Below are 14,990 nucleotides of genomic sequence, written 5' to 3' on the forward strand. Positions count from 1 at the left end.
TTGCTTCCACAGGTATTGGTATTGGTTTATTATTGTCACTTGTACCGAGGTCCAGTGAAAAACTTGTCTTGCATACCGATCGTACAGGTCAATTCATTACACAGTGTAGTTACATTGAGGTAGTACAGAGTGCATTGATGTAGTACAGGTAAAAACAATAACAGTACAGAGTAAAGTGTCACAGCTACAGAGAAAGTGCAGTGTAATAAGGTGCAAGGTCACAACAAGGTAGATCGTGAGGTCATAGTCCATCTCATTGTATAAGGGAACTGTTCAATAGTCTTATCACAGTGGGGCAGAAGCTGTCCTTAAGCCTGGTGGTACATTACCTTAGCCTCCTGTATCTTCTATCAGATGGAAGAGGAGAGAAGAGAGAATGTCTCGGGTGGGTGGGGTCTTTGATTATGCCGGCTGCTTCAAGACCTGGCAAACTATAATAACCACTCTCAAAGCAGGATCAGAAGCAGGCCATTCCACCCTTTGGAGCCTGCTTCACCATTCAACACGATCGTGGTTGATCAATCGTACCCAGTCCCCTATTCCAGCTTTCTCCTGAGATCCCTCCAACCCCAGGAACAACATCCAACTGCTTCCTGAACGCGATTCTACTTCAATTGCCTTCCATGTTCGGGAATTCCGTGTGGTCACTGCGATCCAGGAGAAGAAATTTCTCCCCATCTCCCTCCTAAACGGCTTACCCCTTGTTATTGGACCGTGACCCTGGTCGTGGGCTCCCCCGGACAAGGAGGAACATCCCCCCCGCATCTCACCTGTCCGGCCCTGTTGGATCGTTGTTGGTTTCTATGACATAGAATGTAGACCAGTATAGCACAGGGACAGACCCTTCGACCCGCAATGTCTGTGCCGAACACAGTGCCAAATTAAACTACATCTCTTCTGCAGGAGCACCTGCACGTGATCCAGACCCGTCCATTTTCCTGTGTCTATCTAACAGCCTCTATCGTATCTGCCTCCACCACCACCCCTGGCAGCGCATTCCAGGCACCCACCGCTCTCTGTGTAAAAAAACTTGCCCCTCATATCTCCTTTAAACATCCCCCCTCTCACCTTAAATGCACGTCCTCTAGTATTTGACGTTTCTACCCTGGGAAAAAGATTCTGACCGTCCACCTTATCTCTGCCTCTCGTCATTTTATAAACTTCTGTCAGGTCTCCCCTCAGCCTCCGACATTCCAGAGAAAACAACCCAAGTTTGTCCAACCTCTCCTTATAGCTCATGTCCTCTAATCCAGGCAGCATCCTGGTGAACCTCTTCTGCACCCTCTCCAAAACCTCCACATCCTTCCTATAATGGGGCAACCAGAATTGCACACAGTACTCCATGTGTGGCGTAACCAAGTGTTATACAGCTGCAACATGACTCCCTGACTCTTATACTCAATGCCCCGACCAATGAAGGCAAGCATATACCATATGCCTTCTTTACCACCCTACCTACTTGCGTGGTCACTTTCAGTGAGCTGTGGACTTAGACCCCAAGATCCCTCTGTACATCAATGCTGTTAAGGGTCCTGCCATTAACTGTATACTTTTCCCTTACATCAGACCTCCCAAAGTGCAACACCTCACACTTGCTCGGATTAAACTCCATCTGCCATTTCTCCGCCCGTATCTGTAACTGATCTCTGTCCCGGTGGATCCTTTGATAGCTCTCTACACTGTTCATATCGATCAATCTTTGTGTCATCCGCAAACTTACTACCCCACCCATCTACATCTTCATCCAAATGACATAAGATTTCTTTATTAGTCACACGTACATCAAACCACACAGTGAAATGCATCTTTTGCATAGAGTGTTCTGGGGGCAGCCCGCAAGTGTCGCCACGCTTCTGGCGCCAACATAGCGTTCCCACAACTTCCTGGAATGTGGGAAGAAACCGGAGCACCCGGAGGAAACCCACGCAGACACATGGGGAGAACGTACAAACTCCTTACAGACAGCGGCTGGAATTGAACCCAGGTCACTGGCGCTGTAATAACATTACGCTAACCGCTACGCAATACAATCACAAACAACAGAGGTCCCAGCACCGATCCCTGCAGAACATAACTGGTCACGGACCTCCAGCCAGAATAACACCCCTCCACCGCTACCCTCTGCCTTCTATGGACAAGCCGATTCTGAATCCAAACTACAAGTCACCATGGATCCCATGCATCTTAATCTTCTGGATCAGCCTACAGCGAGAGATTTTGTCAAACGCCTTACTGGAGACAACAGCCACGGCCCTAACCTCATCAATCACCTTGGGCACCTCCTCAAAAAATTCATTCAAGTTTATAGGACATGACCTTCCCCGCACAAAGCCATCCCTGGTTTTTCCACGTTTTTCCAAATGTACGTCAATCCTATCCCGAAGAATCCTCTCCAATAGCTTCCCTACCACTGATGGGATTGAGATCCCCTCTCAGTCTTCTAAACTCTTGCGGATATGAACCTAATTAATCCAATCTCTCTTCATGGAGGTCCTGCCGACCCAAGGATCAGTCCCGTGAACTCCCTCCTTATCAAGAACACCCTTCCTCCCATAAAGTGCACTTGTGTACCCCACACCTGCACCCAGACCCTCTGCTCTGACCTCCCACCTCTGCCAAGCCCCTTCACCTTTCTCCTCCGATATGATCTGCACCAACTCATAAGACTGCGCTGCGTGAGGGTCCTGGTTGTGTTTCTCCAGAGCTTTCCCGACCACCGCGGGGGTCTTGTCCTGACTGGATACCTGTGGAAAGAGGGGAGATGGTGATCCGCTGAGGTAATGATCCGGTGAAAACCGTTCCCTCACCCAGTTAATCCTTGTGATGGTGTGGTGTTTGCCAGCAACACTTCAGAGTTTTCCATATTTCCTTACGGAATAGGAGACCATTGGGAGTCTCTCCTGACTTGTCCCATTTAATTTCCCCATAACCTATTCCCATCAATTCCTTCCTTCCCCCAGATTCTCCCACACACCAGGGGTAATTTTACAGCGACCAATTCATCTACCAGCCTGCACTTCTGAACTTTGGGATGTAGGAGGAAACCGGAGCATCCGGGGGAAACCCACCCGGTCACAGGGAGAACATACAGACTCCACACACACACACACACACACACACACACACACACACACACACACACACACACACACACACACACAGCGCCGGAGGTCAGGATCGAACCCGGGTCTCCGGCGCAGTGAGGCAGTGGTTCTACAGTGCCGAACTGGTGACTTCCTGGAATTTTGTGCCTTCTTCATTACACCATGGATCCGTTCTGCCGGACTCCTTCCTTCCCAGGATTTCTGCTTCCTGCAGCCGTAACGAGTTGGAAAGGGATCTGGTAAATCTTCCCCATGGAAGGAAGTGGTGGTGCGGACTGAATTCCAGATCCTTTCACACAGCCGATCCAAGACGTGATGGTCGGGAAGGCACGTCCTCCAACAAGCAGCGGGGGCCGGTTAGTTGGGCGGGGTGTGGGGGCGTTGCAGATGAGGGTAGGGGCAAAGGTGGTGAGTGGGATATGTGCAGCAGACAAGCGTCGGGAATTGGGAGGGTTGGCTTGGGAGCATCCAAGGAGGAACATTCAGGATGGGGGCAACGAGGAATGGAGCAGAATCAGGGGCTGGGGGCAATTGGGAATCCTACAGGAGAGCCAGTTTGGAGCTGAACGCCGGGAAGAGTAGGCCACTTGGCCCCCCTACACAGCCCCGCCATTCAGTACGATCATGGCTAGTCTGTCCCAGGCCTCAACCCCTCCTCTGTGCCAGTGGCACATTGCCCTCCATTCCTCGATCTTTCCACTTTCTCTCCGAGACCCTCCCAACATTCCAGCCTCCACAAGTAGAGAACTCCAGAGATTCACCGCCCTCGGTGAGGTTCCTACCACCCCCTAGTCTTGTAGCTATGTCCTCTCGCTTGAGACACACCCAGCGGTGAAGAACTTGGCAACATCTCCCCCATCGAGCCCCCTCACAGGATCTTCTCCTTCAATAACATCACCCCTTGTTCTTCTAAAGGAGCAGACACTGAGGGCTTCACTGGGGCGGCTCCTACACCCATGCTGAGCTTGGCAACTTCATCACCTGCAACTTCCACCCTGCCCTCAAATTCACTTGGTCCATCTCCGACACCTCTCTCCCCTTTCTCGATCATCTTGGGAGGCAGGTCATCCACTTGACTCCCACAGTTACCTCGACTACACCCCCCAACCTGGATCCACCCATCACCTGCCAGCTCTCGCTCCAGTCCTTCCCCTCCCCACCTTTTTATCCTGGCGATCCCCCAGTCCAGATAAGATTCATTTATCAGTCACACGTACATCGAGACACACAGTGAAACGCATCTTTTTGCGTAGAGTGTTCTGGGGGACAGCCCGCAAGTGTCGCCACGCTTCCGGCGCCAACATAGTACGCCCACAACTTCCTAACCCGTACGTCTTTGGAATGTGGGAGGAAACCAGAGCACCCGGAGGAAACCCACGCAGACATGGGGAGAACGTACAAACTCCTTACAGACAGTGGCCGGAATTGAACCTGGGTCGCTGGCGCTGTAATAGCGTTGCGCTAACCGCTATACTGTGCCGTCTCAACCCGAAACGTCGACTGTCCACTTCTCTCCACAGGCGCTGCCTGACCCGCTGAGTTCCTCCAGTGCTTTGTGTGCGTTGCTCAAGATTACAGCGTCTGCAGTCTCTCTTGTGTCTCCAAGGAATGTAGACCCAGTCTGTTCAACCTCTCCTGATGGGATAACCCTCTCATCCCGAAAATTACCCTGGTGACTCTCCTTCAGTGCTTCCATTGCTGCGGAATCCATGAGTAAGGGGACCAAACGGTTCTTCGTGCTCCAGGTGGGAGTGGGGTGTGACAGCCAACACCCAAAAGGAACAACCATCCAGCCAATGGGACCTTGGCTTCCATGGTGACAGGATGGGTTAGCCTGTTCCCCACTGATGACAAGAGTGTTGGGTGCCAAGGATCCTGTTGGGTGTGGTTGGCTTGGATCACGTCCCGGGACACTTGTTGGAAGCAACATCCGTGTGCACAATGGGGCCACCCTGTGCACGCAGGCGGGACCCAGTCTCCTGTAGTGATGGGTGAGCACATTGTCTGGTGTGAAGGACTTCCCATCTTTCCCACACAGCTGTGGGTCTTGGGAAGCTCGCCGGCATTCCGGGGGGGAATGGGGGCAGGAGACAATCAACCCTATTGGTCACCTCAACCAGTCCAAACCCCGCGTCACCGCTGTGGCAGGGTCCCATCTACACAGTGGTTGATGGTCGGCAGAGACTTGGCAGGCCGAAGGGCCTGTTTCCATGCTGTACATCTCCATGACTCCGTGACTCCCTTGACAGCAACTCCCAGAAACCGGGAACCTCCACAAGGACAAGGGCAACGGAGGAATGGAAGTTCACGGATCCCACTGACTCACACCGCGCCCCAACTTGGAGATGCATAAGCCCTTCATTCACAACTGCTCGTTTAAAGTAAAACTGACCATCAACTCTCTGGGAGTCACTCAACACGTGGACCCTTGTGGGTGAAGGTGGTGACTCGTTATCGCCCCCTCAAGAGGACAGAGGGAAGGGCAGTAATGCAGACCCTTATGGTCGAAGGTGGTGACTCACCATCGCCCCCTCGAGGGGATCAAGGGAAGGGCAGTAAACACCGGGATGCGAGAGGGACCCGGCCCAGCGCAGACTCACCAGGATGCTCTTGTAGACGTTTCCGTTGGCGACGTCCAGGCGCACGCGGACGATGCGGCAGTCGGACTGTGGCGAGCCCACGGGCACGGAGGACGAGGCGTAGGTGGCCCCGCAGGACGCTGAGCGCCGGTGCCCCTTTGCGAAGGCAGCGGCGGGGGAGAGGGCAGAGGGGGAAGGGGGGCAGGCGGGACTGGGCTCGATCCCGGCCGAGTCCAAGGAGGAGACAGAGGGGAACTTTGGGTGCTGTGGAGGGAAGGAGAGAGAGAGGTTGGGTTAACACAGACACTCCTGAACACTATCAGTTCCTTCCTCAACCACTCAGGGACGTCAGTGGGCCGGACTTTGTGCAGTTTTGCTGTTCTCCTGCTGCACAAGAGCGGACTTCAGTCAAACTCTGATAATAGACCATAGAACATAGAACACTACAGCACAGTACAGGCCCTTCGGCCCACAATGTTGTGCCGACATTCTATCCTGCTCTAATATCTATATAACCCTTCCCTCCCACATAGCTCCCCATTTCTCTACCATTCATGTGTCTATCTAAGAGTCTGTACAATATCCCTAATGTATCTGCCCCCACAACATCTGCAGGCAGTGCGTTCCACACACCCACCACCCTCTGTGTAAAAACTTACCCCTTATACCTTCCTCCAATCACCTTAGAATTATGTCCCCTCATGTTAGCCATTGTTGCCCTGGGAAAAAGTCTCTGACTGTCCACTCGATCTATGCCTCTTATCATCTTGTACACCTCTATCAAGTCACCTCTCATCCTCCTCCTCTCCAAAGAGAAAAGCCCTAGCTCGCTCAGCCTTTCCTCATAAGACATGTTCTCCAATCCAGGCAGCATTGTGGTAAATCTCCTCTGCACCCTCTCTAAAACTTCCGCATGCTTCCCATAATGAGGCGACCAGAACTGAGCACAATACTCCAAGTGTGGCACGCTTGGGACTTTGGTGGTGTCAGACTGGACCCAGTCCATCACTCGCACCAGCCTCCCGTCCTTGGACTCCGTCTACACTTCCCGCTGCCTCGGGAAAGCAGACGACATAATCAAGGACCCCTCCCACTCCGGACATTCTCTCTTCTCCCCCCTCCCATTGGGCAGTAGATACAAGAAGCCTGAAAGCACATATCTCTTTATGCCTTGCACTGTACTGCTGCCACAAAACAACACATTTCACGACATATGTCAGTGATAATAAACCTGATTCTGATTCAGGCTCAAGAACAGCTTCTATCCCACTGTTATCAAACTCTCAAATGCTGAAGATGAATCCTCGATCTCCCAATCTACCTCATCGTGGCCCTTGCACCTTACTTGTCTATCTGCACTGCACTGTCTCTGGAACTGCAACACTATATCCTGCATTCTGTTTTCTTTTTAACTACCTCGTTATACTTGTGTATGGAATGATCTGTCTGGATGGCACACAGACAAAAGCTTTTCACTGTATCTCGGTACATGTGACAGGAATAAATCAATTACCAATATTCGCATTAATTGCACTTCTATGATGTCACACCCTCAATCCCGCTCCCATCACTGTAACACTGACACATTCCCGCACTCAACGTCGGCAAAGCCACTGAACCAATTGTGGACTTCAGGAAGGGGAAGTCGGGAGATCACGCACCAGTCGTCACTGAGGGGTCAGCGGTGGAAAGGGTGAGCAGCTTCAAGTTCCTGGGCGTCAACATCTCAGAGGATCTGTCCTGGGCCCAACACATTGATGCAACCATGAAGAAGGTACACCAGTGGCTCTACTTTCTCAGGAGATTCAGCACGTCATTGAAGACTCTGCCAAACCTCTACAGATGTACCGAGGAAAGCATTCTGACTGGTTGCATCAGGGCCTGGTGTGGGCACTCCAATGTACAGGAACACAAGGGGCTACAGAGAGTGGTGGACTCAGCCAGTTCCATCACGGGTACAGCTCTCCCCACCAGCGAGGACATCTACAAGAGGCGATGCCTCAGGAAGGCGACGTCCATCATTGGGGACACCCACCATCCGGGCCGTGCCCTTTTCTCAACGCTGCCATCAGGCAGGAGGTGCAGGAGCCTGAAGACCCCACACCTCAAGGTTCAACAACAGCTTCTTCCCCACTGCCGTCAGGTTCTTGAACCCACCTGATTCTACTTCGGACTATACTTCCCTCAACTTGCACTAGTGTCATAGGGTTTATTTTTGGTCATTTTGTCGTGTAAGTTATGTATAATTTATGTTAATTTAATGTTATGTGAATTTATGTTATGTTAATTACATATAATTTATTTGTTGTGTAAGTTATGTATAATTTATGTTAATTTATGTCTGCCATGTCTGTAATATACAGTGCTGCTGCAAAAAGCTCATTTTCATGGCATCGATACCACGACAACAATAAACCTGAACTTCCCAACTACCAGAAGTTGGCTGGAAAGTGGGGTTGTAGTTATAACAGGGCTCTGGAAAACCCACAAACTGGTAACTGTCACATCAGAGATAAGATAAGAGATCAGATCTCTTTATCAGTCACATGTACGTCGAAACACATGTATACGGCACGGTAGCGTAGCGGTTAGCACGATGCTATTACAGCGCCAGCGATCGGGGTTCAATTCCGGCCGCTGTCTGTAAGGAGTTTGTACGTTCTCCCCGTGCCTGCGTGGGTTTCCTCCGGGTGCTCCAGTTTCCTCCCACATTGCAAAGACGTACGGGTAGGTTAATTTGGGTTTAAAATGGGCGGCGCGGACTCGTTGGGCCGGAAGGTCCTGTTACCACGCTGTAAATAAAACTTCTTTAAAAAATTGAAACACACAGTGAAAAGCATCTTTTGCGTAGGGTGTTCCGGGGGACAGCCCGCAAGTGTCGCCACGCTTCCGGCGCCAACGTAGCATGCCCACAACTTCCTAACCCGTACGTCTTTGGAATGTGGGAGGAAACCGGAGCACCCGGAGGAAACCCACGCAGACATGGGGAGAACGTACAAACTCCTTACAGACAGCGGCCAGAATTGAACCCGGGTCGCTGGCGCTGTAATAGCATCACGCTAACCGCTACACTACCGTGCCTGTGTTACGTACTTGGTCTCACCCTATTGCAGATACTTGCTCTGTACCACACATATCTCCCCATCTCTTCTGCTATTGAACGCCAACTAATTTCTTCTCTTTCCCAAGAGGAACACTGGGCTCCCCTTCCCCACACCGACCCGAAATATTAACCGGTTCTCTCTCCACAGCCGCTTGGCAGAGGTGTGTAACCTGTTGTTGGGGAAGGAATGTAAAGAGGTAATTACCCAGGCAACCTTGCAGAGAAGGGCGTTAATGGGCTTCAGGGAGTGCTCCTTGGATCCTGGCGTGTCGGAGGTGCAGCCCGGCTCCAGGGGAGGTGAGACGGGTCCATCCCAGGGTGGGAGACCCCCGGAGAGTACGGTCGGACTGTTCTGGCTGGGTGGAGAGCTAAAAGGAGAACAAGAGGTCTTGTTAGCAAGGCTGTACCCAGCTGCTGAACACCCAGCTGGGTACCCGGAGGGGCAGGAGTGACCAGGAGATATCCTGGGAATCTGGGGGCTAGGAGATATCCCGGGAATCGGAGGACCAGAGAGATCCTGAGAATCAGGGGGCTAGGAGAGATCCCGAGAATCAGGGGGCTAGGAGAGATCCCGAGAATTGGGGGACCAGAGAGATCCTGGGAATCAGGGGGCTAGGAGAGATCCCGAGAATCAGGGGGCTAGGAGAGATCCCGAGAATCAGGGGGCTAGGAGAGATCCCAAGAATTGGGGGACCAGAGAGATCCTGGGAATCAGGGGGCTAGGAGAGATCCCGAGAATTGGGGGACCAGAGAGATCCTGGGAATCAGGGGGCTAGGAGAGATCCCGAGAATTGGGGGACCAGAGAGATCCTGGGAATCAGGGGACCAGGAGTGATCTGGGGATCAGGGTACAGGAGAGATCCTGGGAATGGGGAGACCAGGAGAGATCCTGGGAATTGAGGGACCAGGAGAGGGGAGGCCCTGGGAATCGAGGGACTGGAGGGGAGATCCCGGGATGGAGGACGGGAGGTGGAGCGGAGAGCAGACAGGAGGACCGACACCATCAGACGCGGAGGAGGGAAGCTTGGACAAGCAGGTTGTGACTCGGGTTTCTGCGGGCGTTGTTGAGCCTGGGCAGAGGGATGGGGCCGGATTGAGACTGGGATTGGACCCTAATGGTCCACCCTCAGGGCTCAATTCCTGCAGGGAGCAAGGGAAAGGAAGCGGGAGATCACCGGTGGAGGCCGACTTCTCCCACGGATACCGTGCCACACCAGGCCCCCACCGTCTCACCCAACACCCCCCCAACCTACACCACACTAAAGCAGGACACTCTGCCCATCTCATCTGTGCCAGCTCTTTCAACGAGCCAGATAGTGTCATAGAGCACAGAGACAGGCCCTTCGGCCCAATATGTCCATACTGACGCATCAACACTCATCTCATTTACCAGCACCTGGTCTGTAGCCATCTCTGCCTTGGCGATTTAAGTGCTCGTCTTAGAGTCACAGAGTTATTCAGAATGGCCGTTCGGCCCAGCTGGTCCATGCCGACCCATCTAATCTAGCCCCATTTGCCCGCGTTTGGCCCATATCCCTCTAAACCTTTCCTATCCATGTACCTGTCCAAGTGTCTTTTATATGTTGTTAATGTACCTGCCTTACCCACTTCCACATACTCTGGGTGAAAAATTTGCCCCTCAGGTTCTCTCCCCTCTCACCTGTGCCCTCTAGTTCTTGATTCCCCAACCCTGGGAAAAAGACTGTTTGTATTCACCCTTTCTATGCCCCTCATGATTTTACACACCTCTATAAGGTCACCCCTCATTCTCCTACACTCCAAGGAATAAAGTCCCAACCTGCTCAACCTCTCTCCATACTCTCTTTGGAGAGGAGGAGGATGAGAGGAGACATGACAGAGCTGTACAAAATATTAAGAGGAATAGATAGAGTGGACAGCCAGCGCCTCTTTCCCAGGGCACCAATGCTCAATACAAGAGGGCATGGCTTTAAATTAATGGGTGGGAAGTTCAAGGGAGATGTCAGAGGGAGGTTTTTTACCCAGAGAGTGGTCGGGGCATGGAATGCGCTGCCTGGGGTGGTGGTGGAGGCAGGTACATTGGTCAAATTCAAGAGATTACTAGATAAGCATATGGAGGAATCTAAAATAGAGGGATATGTGGGGGGAAGGAGTTAGATAGTCTTAGGTGAGGTTTGAAAGTCAGCACAACATGGTGGGCCAAAGGGCCTGTATTGTGCTGTACTGTTCTATGTTCTATAACTTAGTCCCTCGAGTCCTGGCAACGTCCTCGTAAATCTCCGCACTCTTCCTAGGTACCTCTTTAAAGTCGAGGGACTTTTTAAACGCTGTGGGAGTCTCTGCCTCCACCGCTCCCACAAGCAGTGCACCCCCCAGATTCCAGCCCACCCTCCCAACCAACTGTACAGACGTTCCACGCAGCATTGAATGAAATATCAGACTTACTCGTTGCAGGGGGTGATGACCAGGGTAGGTCGAGGCTTCGACGGTGGGCTAGCCAACTCCAGTGGTTCAAGTTCACACGACAACTTGTAACTGTAACAGGAACAGACAGTCGATTATTCAATGCAACGGTACCTGGGCACTGTGTACAGGAGTTGGGAGGTGAGATCGCAGTTGTACAAGATGTTGGTGAGACCTCGCTTGGTGTACTGTGTACAGGTATTGACCACCCTGTTCACAAGATCACAAGACAAGGGAGCAGAAGCAGGCCATTCGGCCCATCGAGTTTGCTCCTTGGAAAGGGAAAATAGAAATGAGAAATGGGGAATGGGGGAAAAAAAACCTATTCTAATCCCAATTTCCGGCCTTATCCCCATATCCCTTGATATCCTGACTATTTAGATATCTATCTATCTCCTCCTTGAACGCCCCCACTGATCTGGCCTCCACTGCTGTACGTGGCAAGGAGTTCCACAAATTCACCACCCTCTGGCTAAAGAAATTTTTCCTCATCTCTGTTTTGAAACTGTACCCTCTAATTCTAAGACTCACCCACCAAGGGAAACAGCCTAGCCACATCTACTCTGTCCTTTCCTATCAATATTTTAAATGTCGCTATGAGGTCCCCTCTCATTCTTCTGTACTCCAGTGAGTACAGTCCAAGAGCCGACAAACGCTCCTCCTACGTAAGTCCTTTCATTCCTGGAATCATCCTCGTAAATCTGTTATAAGAAAGACATTATTGAACTGGAAAGAGTGCAGAGGATTTACGAGGATGCTCCCAGGAATTGAGTTATAGGGAGAAGTTGGACAGGCTAGGACTTTATTCCTGGTGTAGGAGACTGAGAGGTGACCGAGGGTCATGGATTTATGGAATTCCTTGCCACATACAGCCGTGGAGGCCCGGTCATTGGGGGTGTTTAAGGAGGAGATAGGTAGGTATCTAATTAGTCAGGGTATCAAGGGATATGGGGAAAAGGCCGGGAATTGGGGCTAAATGGGAGAATAGTTTAGCCAATGGCGAGGTAGCGGAGCAAACTCAATGGGCCGAATGGCCTACTTCTGTTCCTTTGTCTTGTGAAAGAGGTGTGTAAGATCATGAGGGGCATAGATAGGGTGAACGCCACACAGTCTTTTTCCCAGGGAAGGGGAACTAAAAACGAGGGGGCAGAGGTTTAAGTTGAGAGGGAAAAGATTTAAAAGGGACCTGAGGGGCAACTTTTTCTCACAGAGGGTGGTGGGTACATGGAACAAGCTGCCAGAGGAAGTGGTTGAGGCAGGTACAGTAACAACATGTAAAAGGCGGACATGGATAGGAGGGATTTAGAGGGAGAAGGGCCAAACGTGGGCAAATGGGACTAAGTTGGTGGACATCATGGTTGCCGTGCATCGGTTTAAACTTGTCCCCTGTCAGACCAAGGAGTGGTCAATGGAAGAGTCACCAACTTTTACCGATGCACCATAGAAAGCATCCTATCTGGATGCATCACGGCTTGGTACGGCAACTGCTCTGCCCAGGACCGCAGGAAATCGTAGAGATTTGTGGACACAGCCCAGTGCGTCACGGAAACCAGCCTCCCCTCCATGGACTCCTGCCTCAGGAAAGCAGCCGACATAATCAAAGACCCCACCCACCCTGGACATTCTCTCGTCTTACCCCTTCCATCAGGCAGAAGATACAAAAGCTTGAAAACACAGACCACCAGGCTCAAGGACAGCTTCTATCCTGCCGTTGTAAGACCTCTTGTACATTAAAGACAAACTCATGACTTCACAATCTACCTCATTGTGGCCCTTGTACCTTATCGTCTGCCTGCACTGCACTTTCTCCGTAACTGGAACAATTCATTCTGCGTTCTGTTATTGTTTTTCCATCGAAGTACTTGTGTTTTGAGATGGTCTGTGTGGATGGCATGGAAAACTACATTTTTCACTGTATCTTGGTACATGTAGCTATTATGAAGCAATTACAATGGTGAGATCTTTATAAGGCGTGGGTCAGATCACATTTGGAGTATTGTGAGCAGTTTTGGGCCCTGTATCTAAGGAAGGATGTGCTGGCATTGGAGAGAGGGTCCAGAGGAGGGTTACAAGAATGATCCCAGGAATGAAAGGGTTAATGTATGAGGAGCATTTGATGTCTCTGGGCCTGTAGTCACTGGAGTTTAGAAGGATGAGGGGGGATCTCATTGAAACCCACCAAATATTGAAAGGCCTGGATAGAGTGGACGTGGAGAGGATGTTTCCAGTAGTGGGAGAGTCTAGGACCAGAGGGCACAGCCTCAGAATAGAAGTCCCTTTAGAACTGAGATGAGGAGGAATTTCTTTAACCAGAGAGTGGTGAATCTGTGGAATTCATTGCCACAGAGGGCTGTGGAGGCCAAGTCATTGGGTGTATTTAAAGTGGAGATTGATAGGTTCTTGACTAGTGAGGGCGTTAAAGATTACGGGGAGAAGGCAGGAGAATGGGGTTGAGAGGGAAAAATATTGGTGTAGCGGTTAGCATAATGCTTTACAGCGCCAGTGACCCGGGTTCAATTCCGGCCGCTGTCCGTAAGGAGTTTGTACGTCCTCCCTGTGTCTGCGTGGGTTTCCTCCGGGTGCTCCGGTTTCCTCCCACATTCCAAAGATGTACCGGTTAGGAAGTTGTGGGCGTGCTATGTTGGCGCCGGAAACGTGGTGACACTTGGGGGCTGCCCCCAGAACACTCTACGCAAAAGATGCATTTCACTGTGTGTTTCGATGTACATGTGACTAATAAAGAGATCTAAATCAGCCACGGTCAAATGGCAGAACAAACTCAATGGGCCGAATGGCCTATGTACTATGGTCTCACCTCTCGGCCTCACTGAGAGTCTCCAGGCCATAGAACCAGTTCAGAAACTCGGGCTCCTTCTCAAAGCTGTAGTTCTTGCAGGCTTTCTGAAGCAGCTTAATCTGGGCGATGATTTCAAACTCCTGCCATTCACCCACACACCGACACAAAAGCAACAGGTGAAAAACAAAATAAAACCTCAAGACGTGAACAAGAACATGTCAAAGAATCCGTGGTCACCCACGCAAATCCTTACCTTCCTCCTCTTGTCAAAGTTAATCAGTCCATCCTGGAAGGTAAGAGGCAGTGTTAGAACGTAAGAAATAGGAGCAAGAGGAGGCCATCTGGCCCGTCGAGACTCCTCTGCCATTCAATAAGATCGAGGTTGATCTGGCCGTGGACTCAGATCCACCTCCCTGCCTTTTCCCCATAACCCTTAATTGCCCTACTATGCAAAAATCTATCTAACTGTGTCTTCAATATATTTAATGAGGCAGCCTCTACTGCTTCCCCGGGCAGAGGATTCCACAGATTCACTGCTCTCTGGGAAAAGCAGTTCTTCCTCATCTCCGTCCTAAATCTATTCCCTCGAATCTTGAGGCCATGTCCCCTGGTTCTAGTCTCACCTACCAGTGGAAACAACCTTCCTGCCGCTATCTTATCTCTCCCTTTCATAATTTTATGTTTCTATAAGATCCCCTCTCATTCTTTTGAATTCCAGCAAGTATAGTCCCAGGCGACTCAATCTCTCCTCATAGGCTGACCCCCTCATCTCCAGAATCAACCTGGTGAACCTCCTCTGCACCGCCTCCAAAGCCAGTATATCTTTCCTAAACTAAAGGTGCATCTCAGAACAGCTGAGGTTTTGAACCTCTGTTATTTCCCCTAAAATCAGGAAAAGCATTCCTTTCCCAACGGACCTTCCCCTAGGCTGAAAGCATCTGGAAGACTGGTTCGTATCTTCATTG

General features: G+C 51.0%; 1 protein-coding gene across 4 annotated transcripts in view; it reads right to left on the bottom strand.

Annotated features, from left to right (window-relative positions):
• LOC127585879 (ral guanine nucleotide dissociation stimulator-like) overlaps positions 1-14,990 on the bottom strand; it is a 113,014-nt gene that overhangs the window by 8,552 nt on the left and 89,472 nt on the right. For all 4 annotated transcript variants that reach the window (XM_052043591.1, XM_052043594.1, XM_052043593.1 and 1 more), the window contains exons 12-17: positions 14,279-14,311; positions 14,044-14,165; positions 11,211-11,300; positions 8,992-9,154; positions 5,705-5,947; positions 2,630-2,744 (exon numbers count right to left, since the gene is read on the bottom strand). In XM_052043591.1, coding sequence (XP_051899551.1) covers positions 2,630-2,744; positions 5,705-5,947; positions 8,992-9,154; positions 11,211-11,300; positions 14,044-14,165; positions 14,279-14,311 — 766 coding nt within the window. The remainder of the gene's footprint in view (positions 1-2,629; positions 2,745-5,704; positions 5,948-8,991; positions 9,155-11,210; positions 11,301-14,043; positions 14,166-14,278; positions 14,312-14,990) is intronic.

This window comes from Pristis pectinata, chromosome 34 (assembly GCF_009764475.1).
Source record: "Pristis pectinata isolate sPriPec2 chromosome 34, sPriPec2.1.pri, whole genome shotgun sequence".
Lineage (NCBI taxonomy): Eukaryota > Metazoa > Chordata > Chondrichthyes > Rhinopristiformes > Pristidae > Pristis > Pristis pectinata.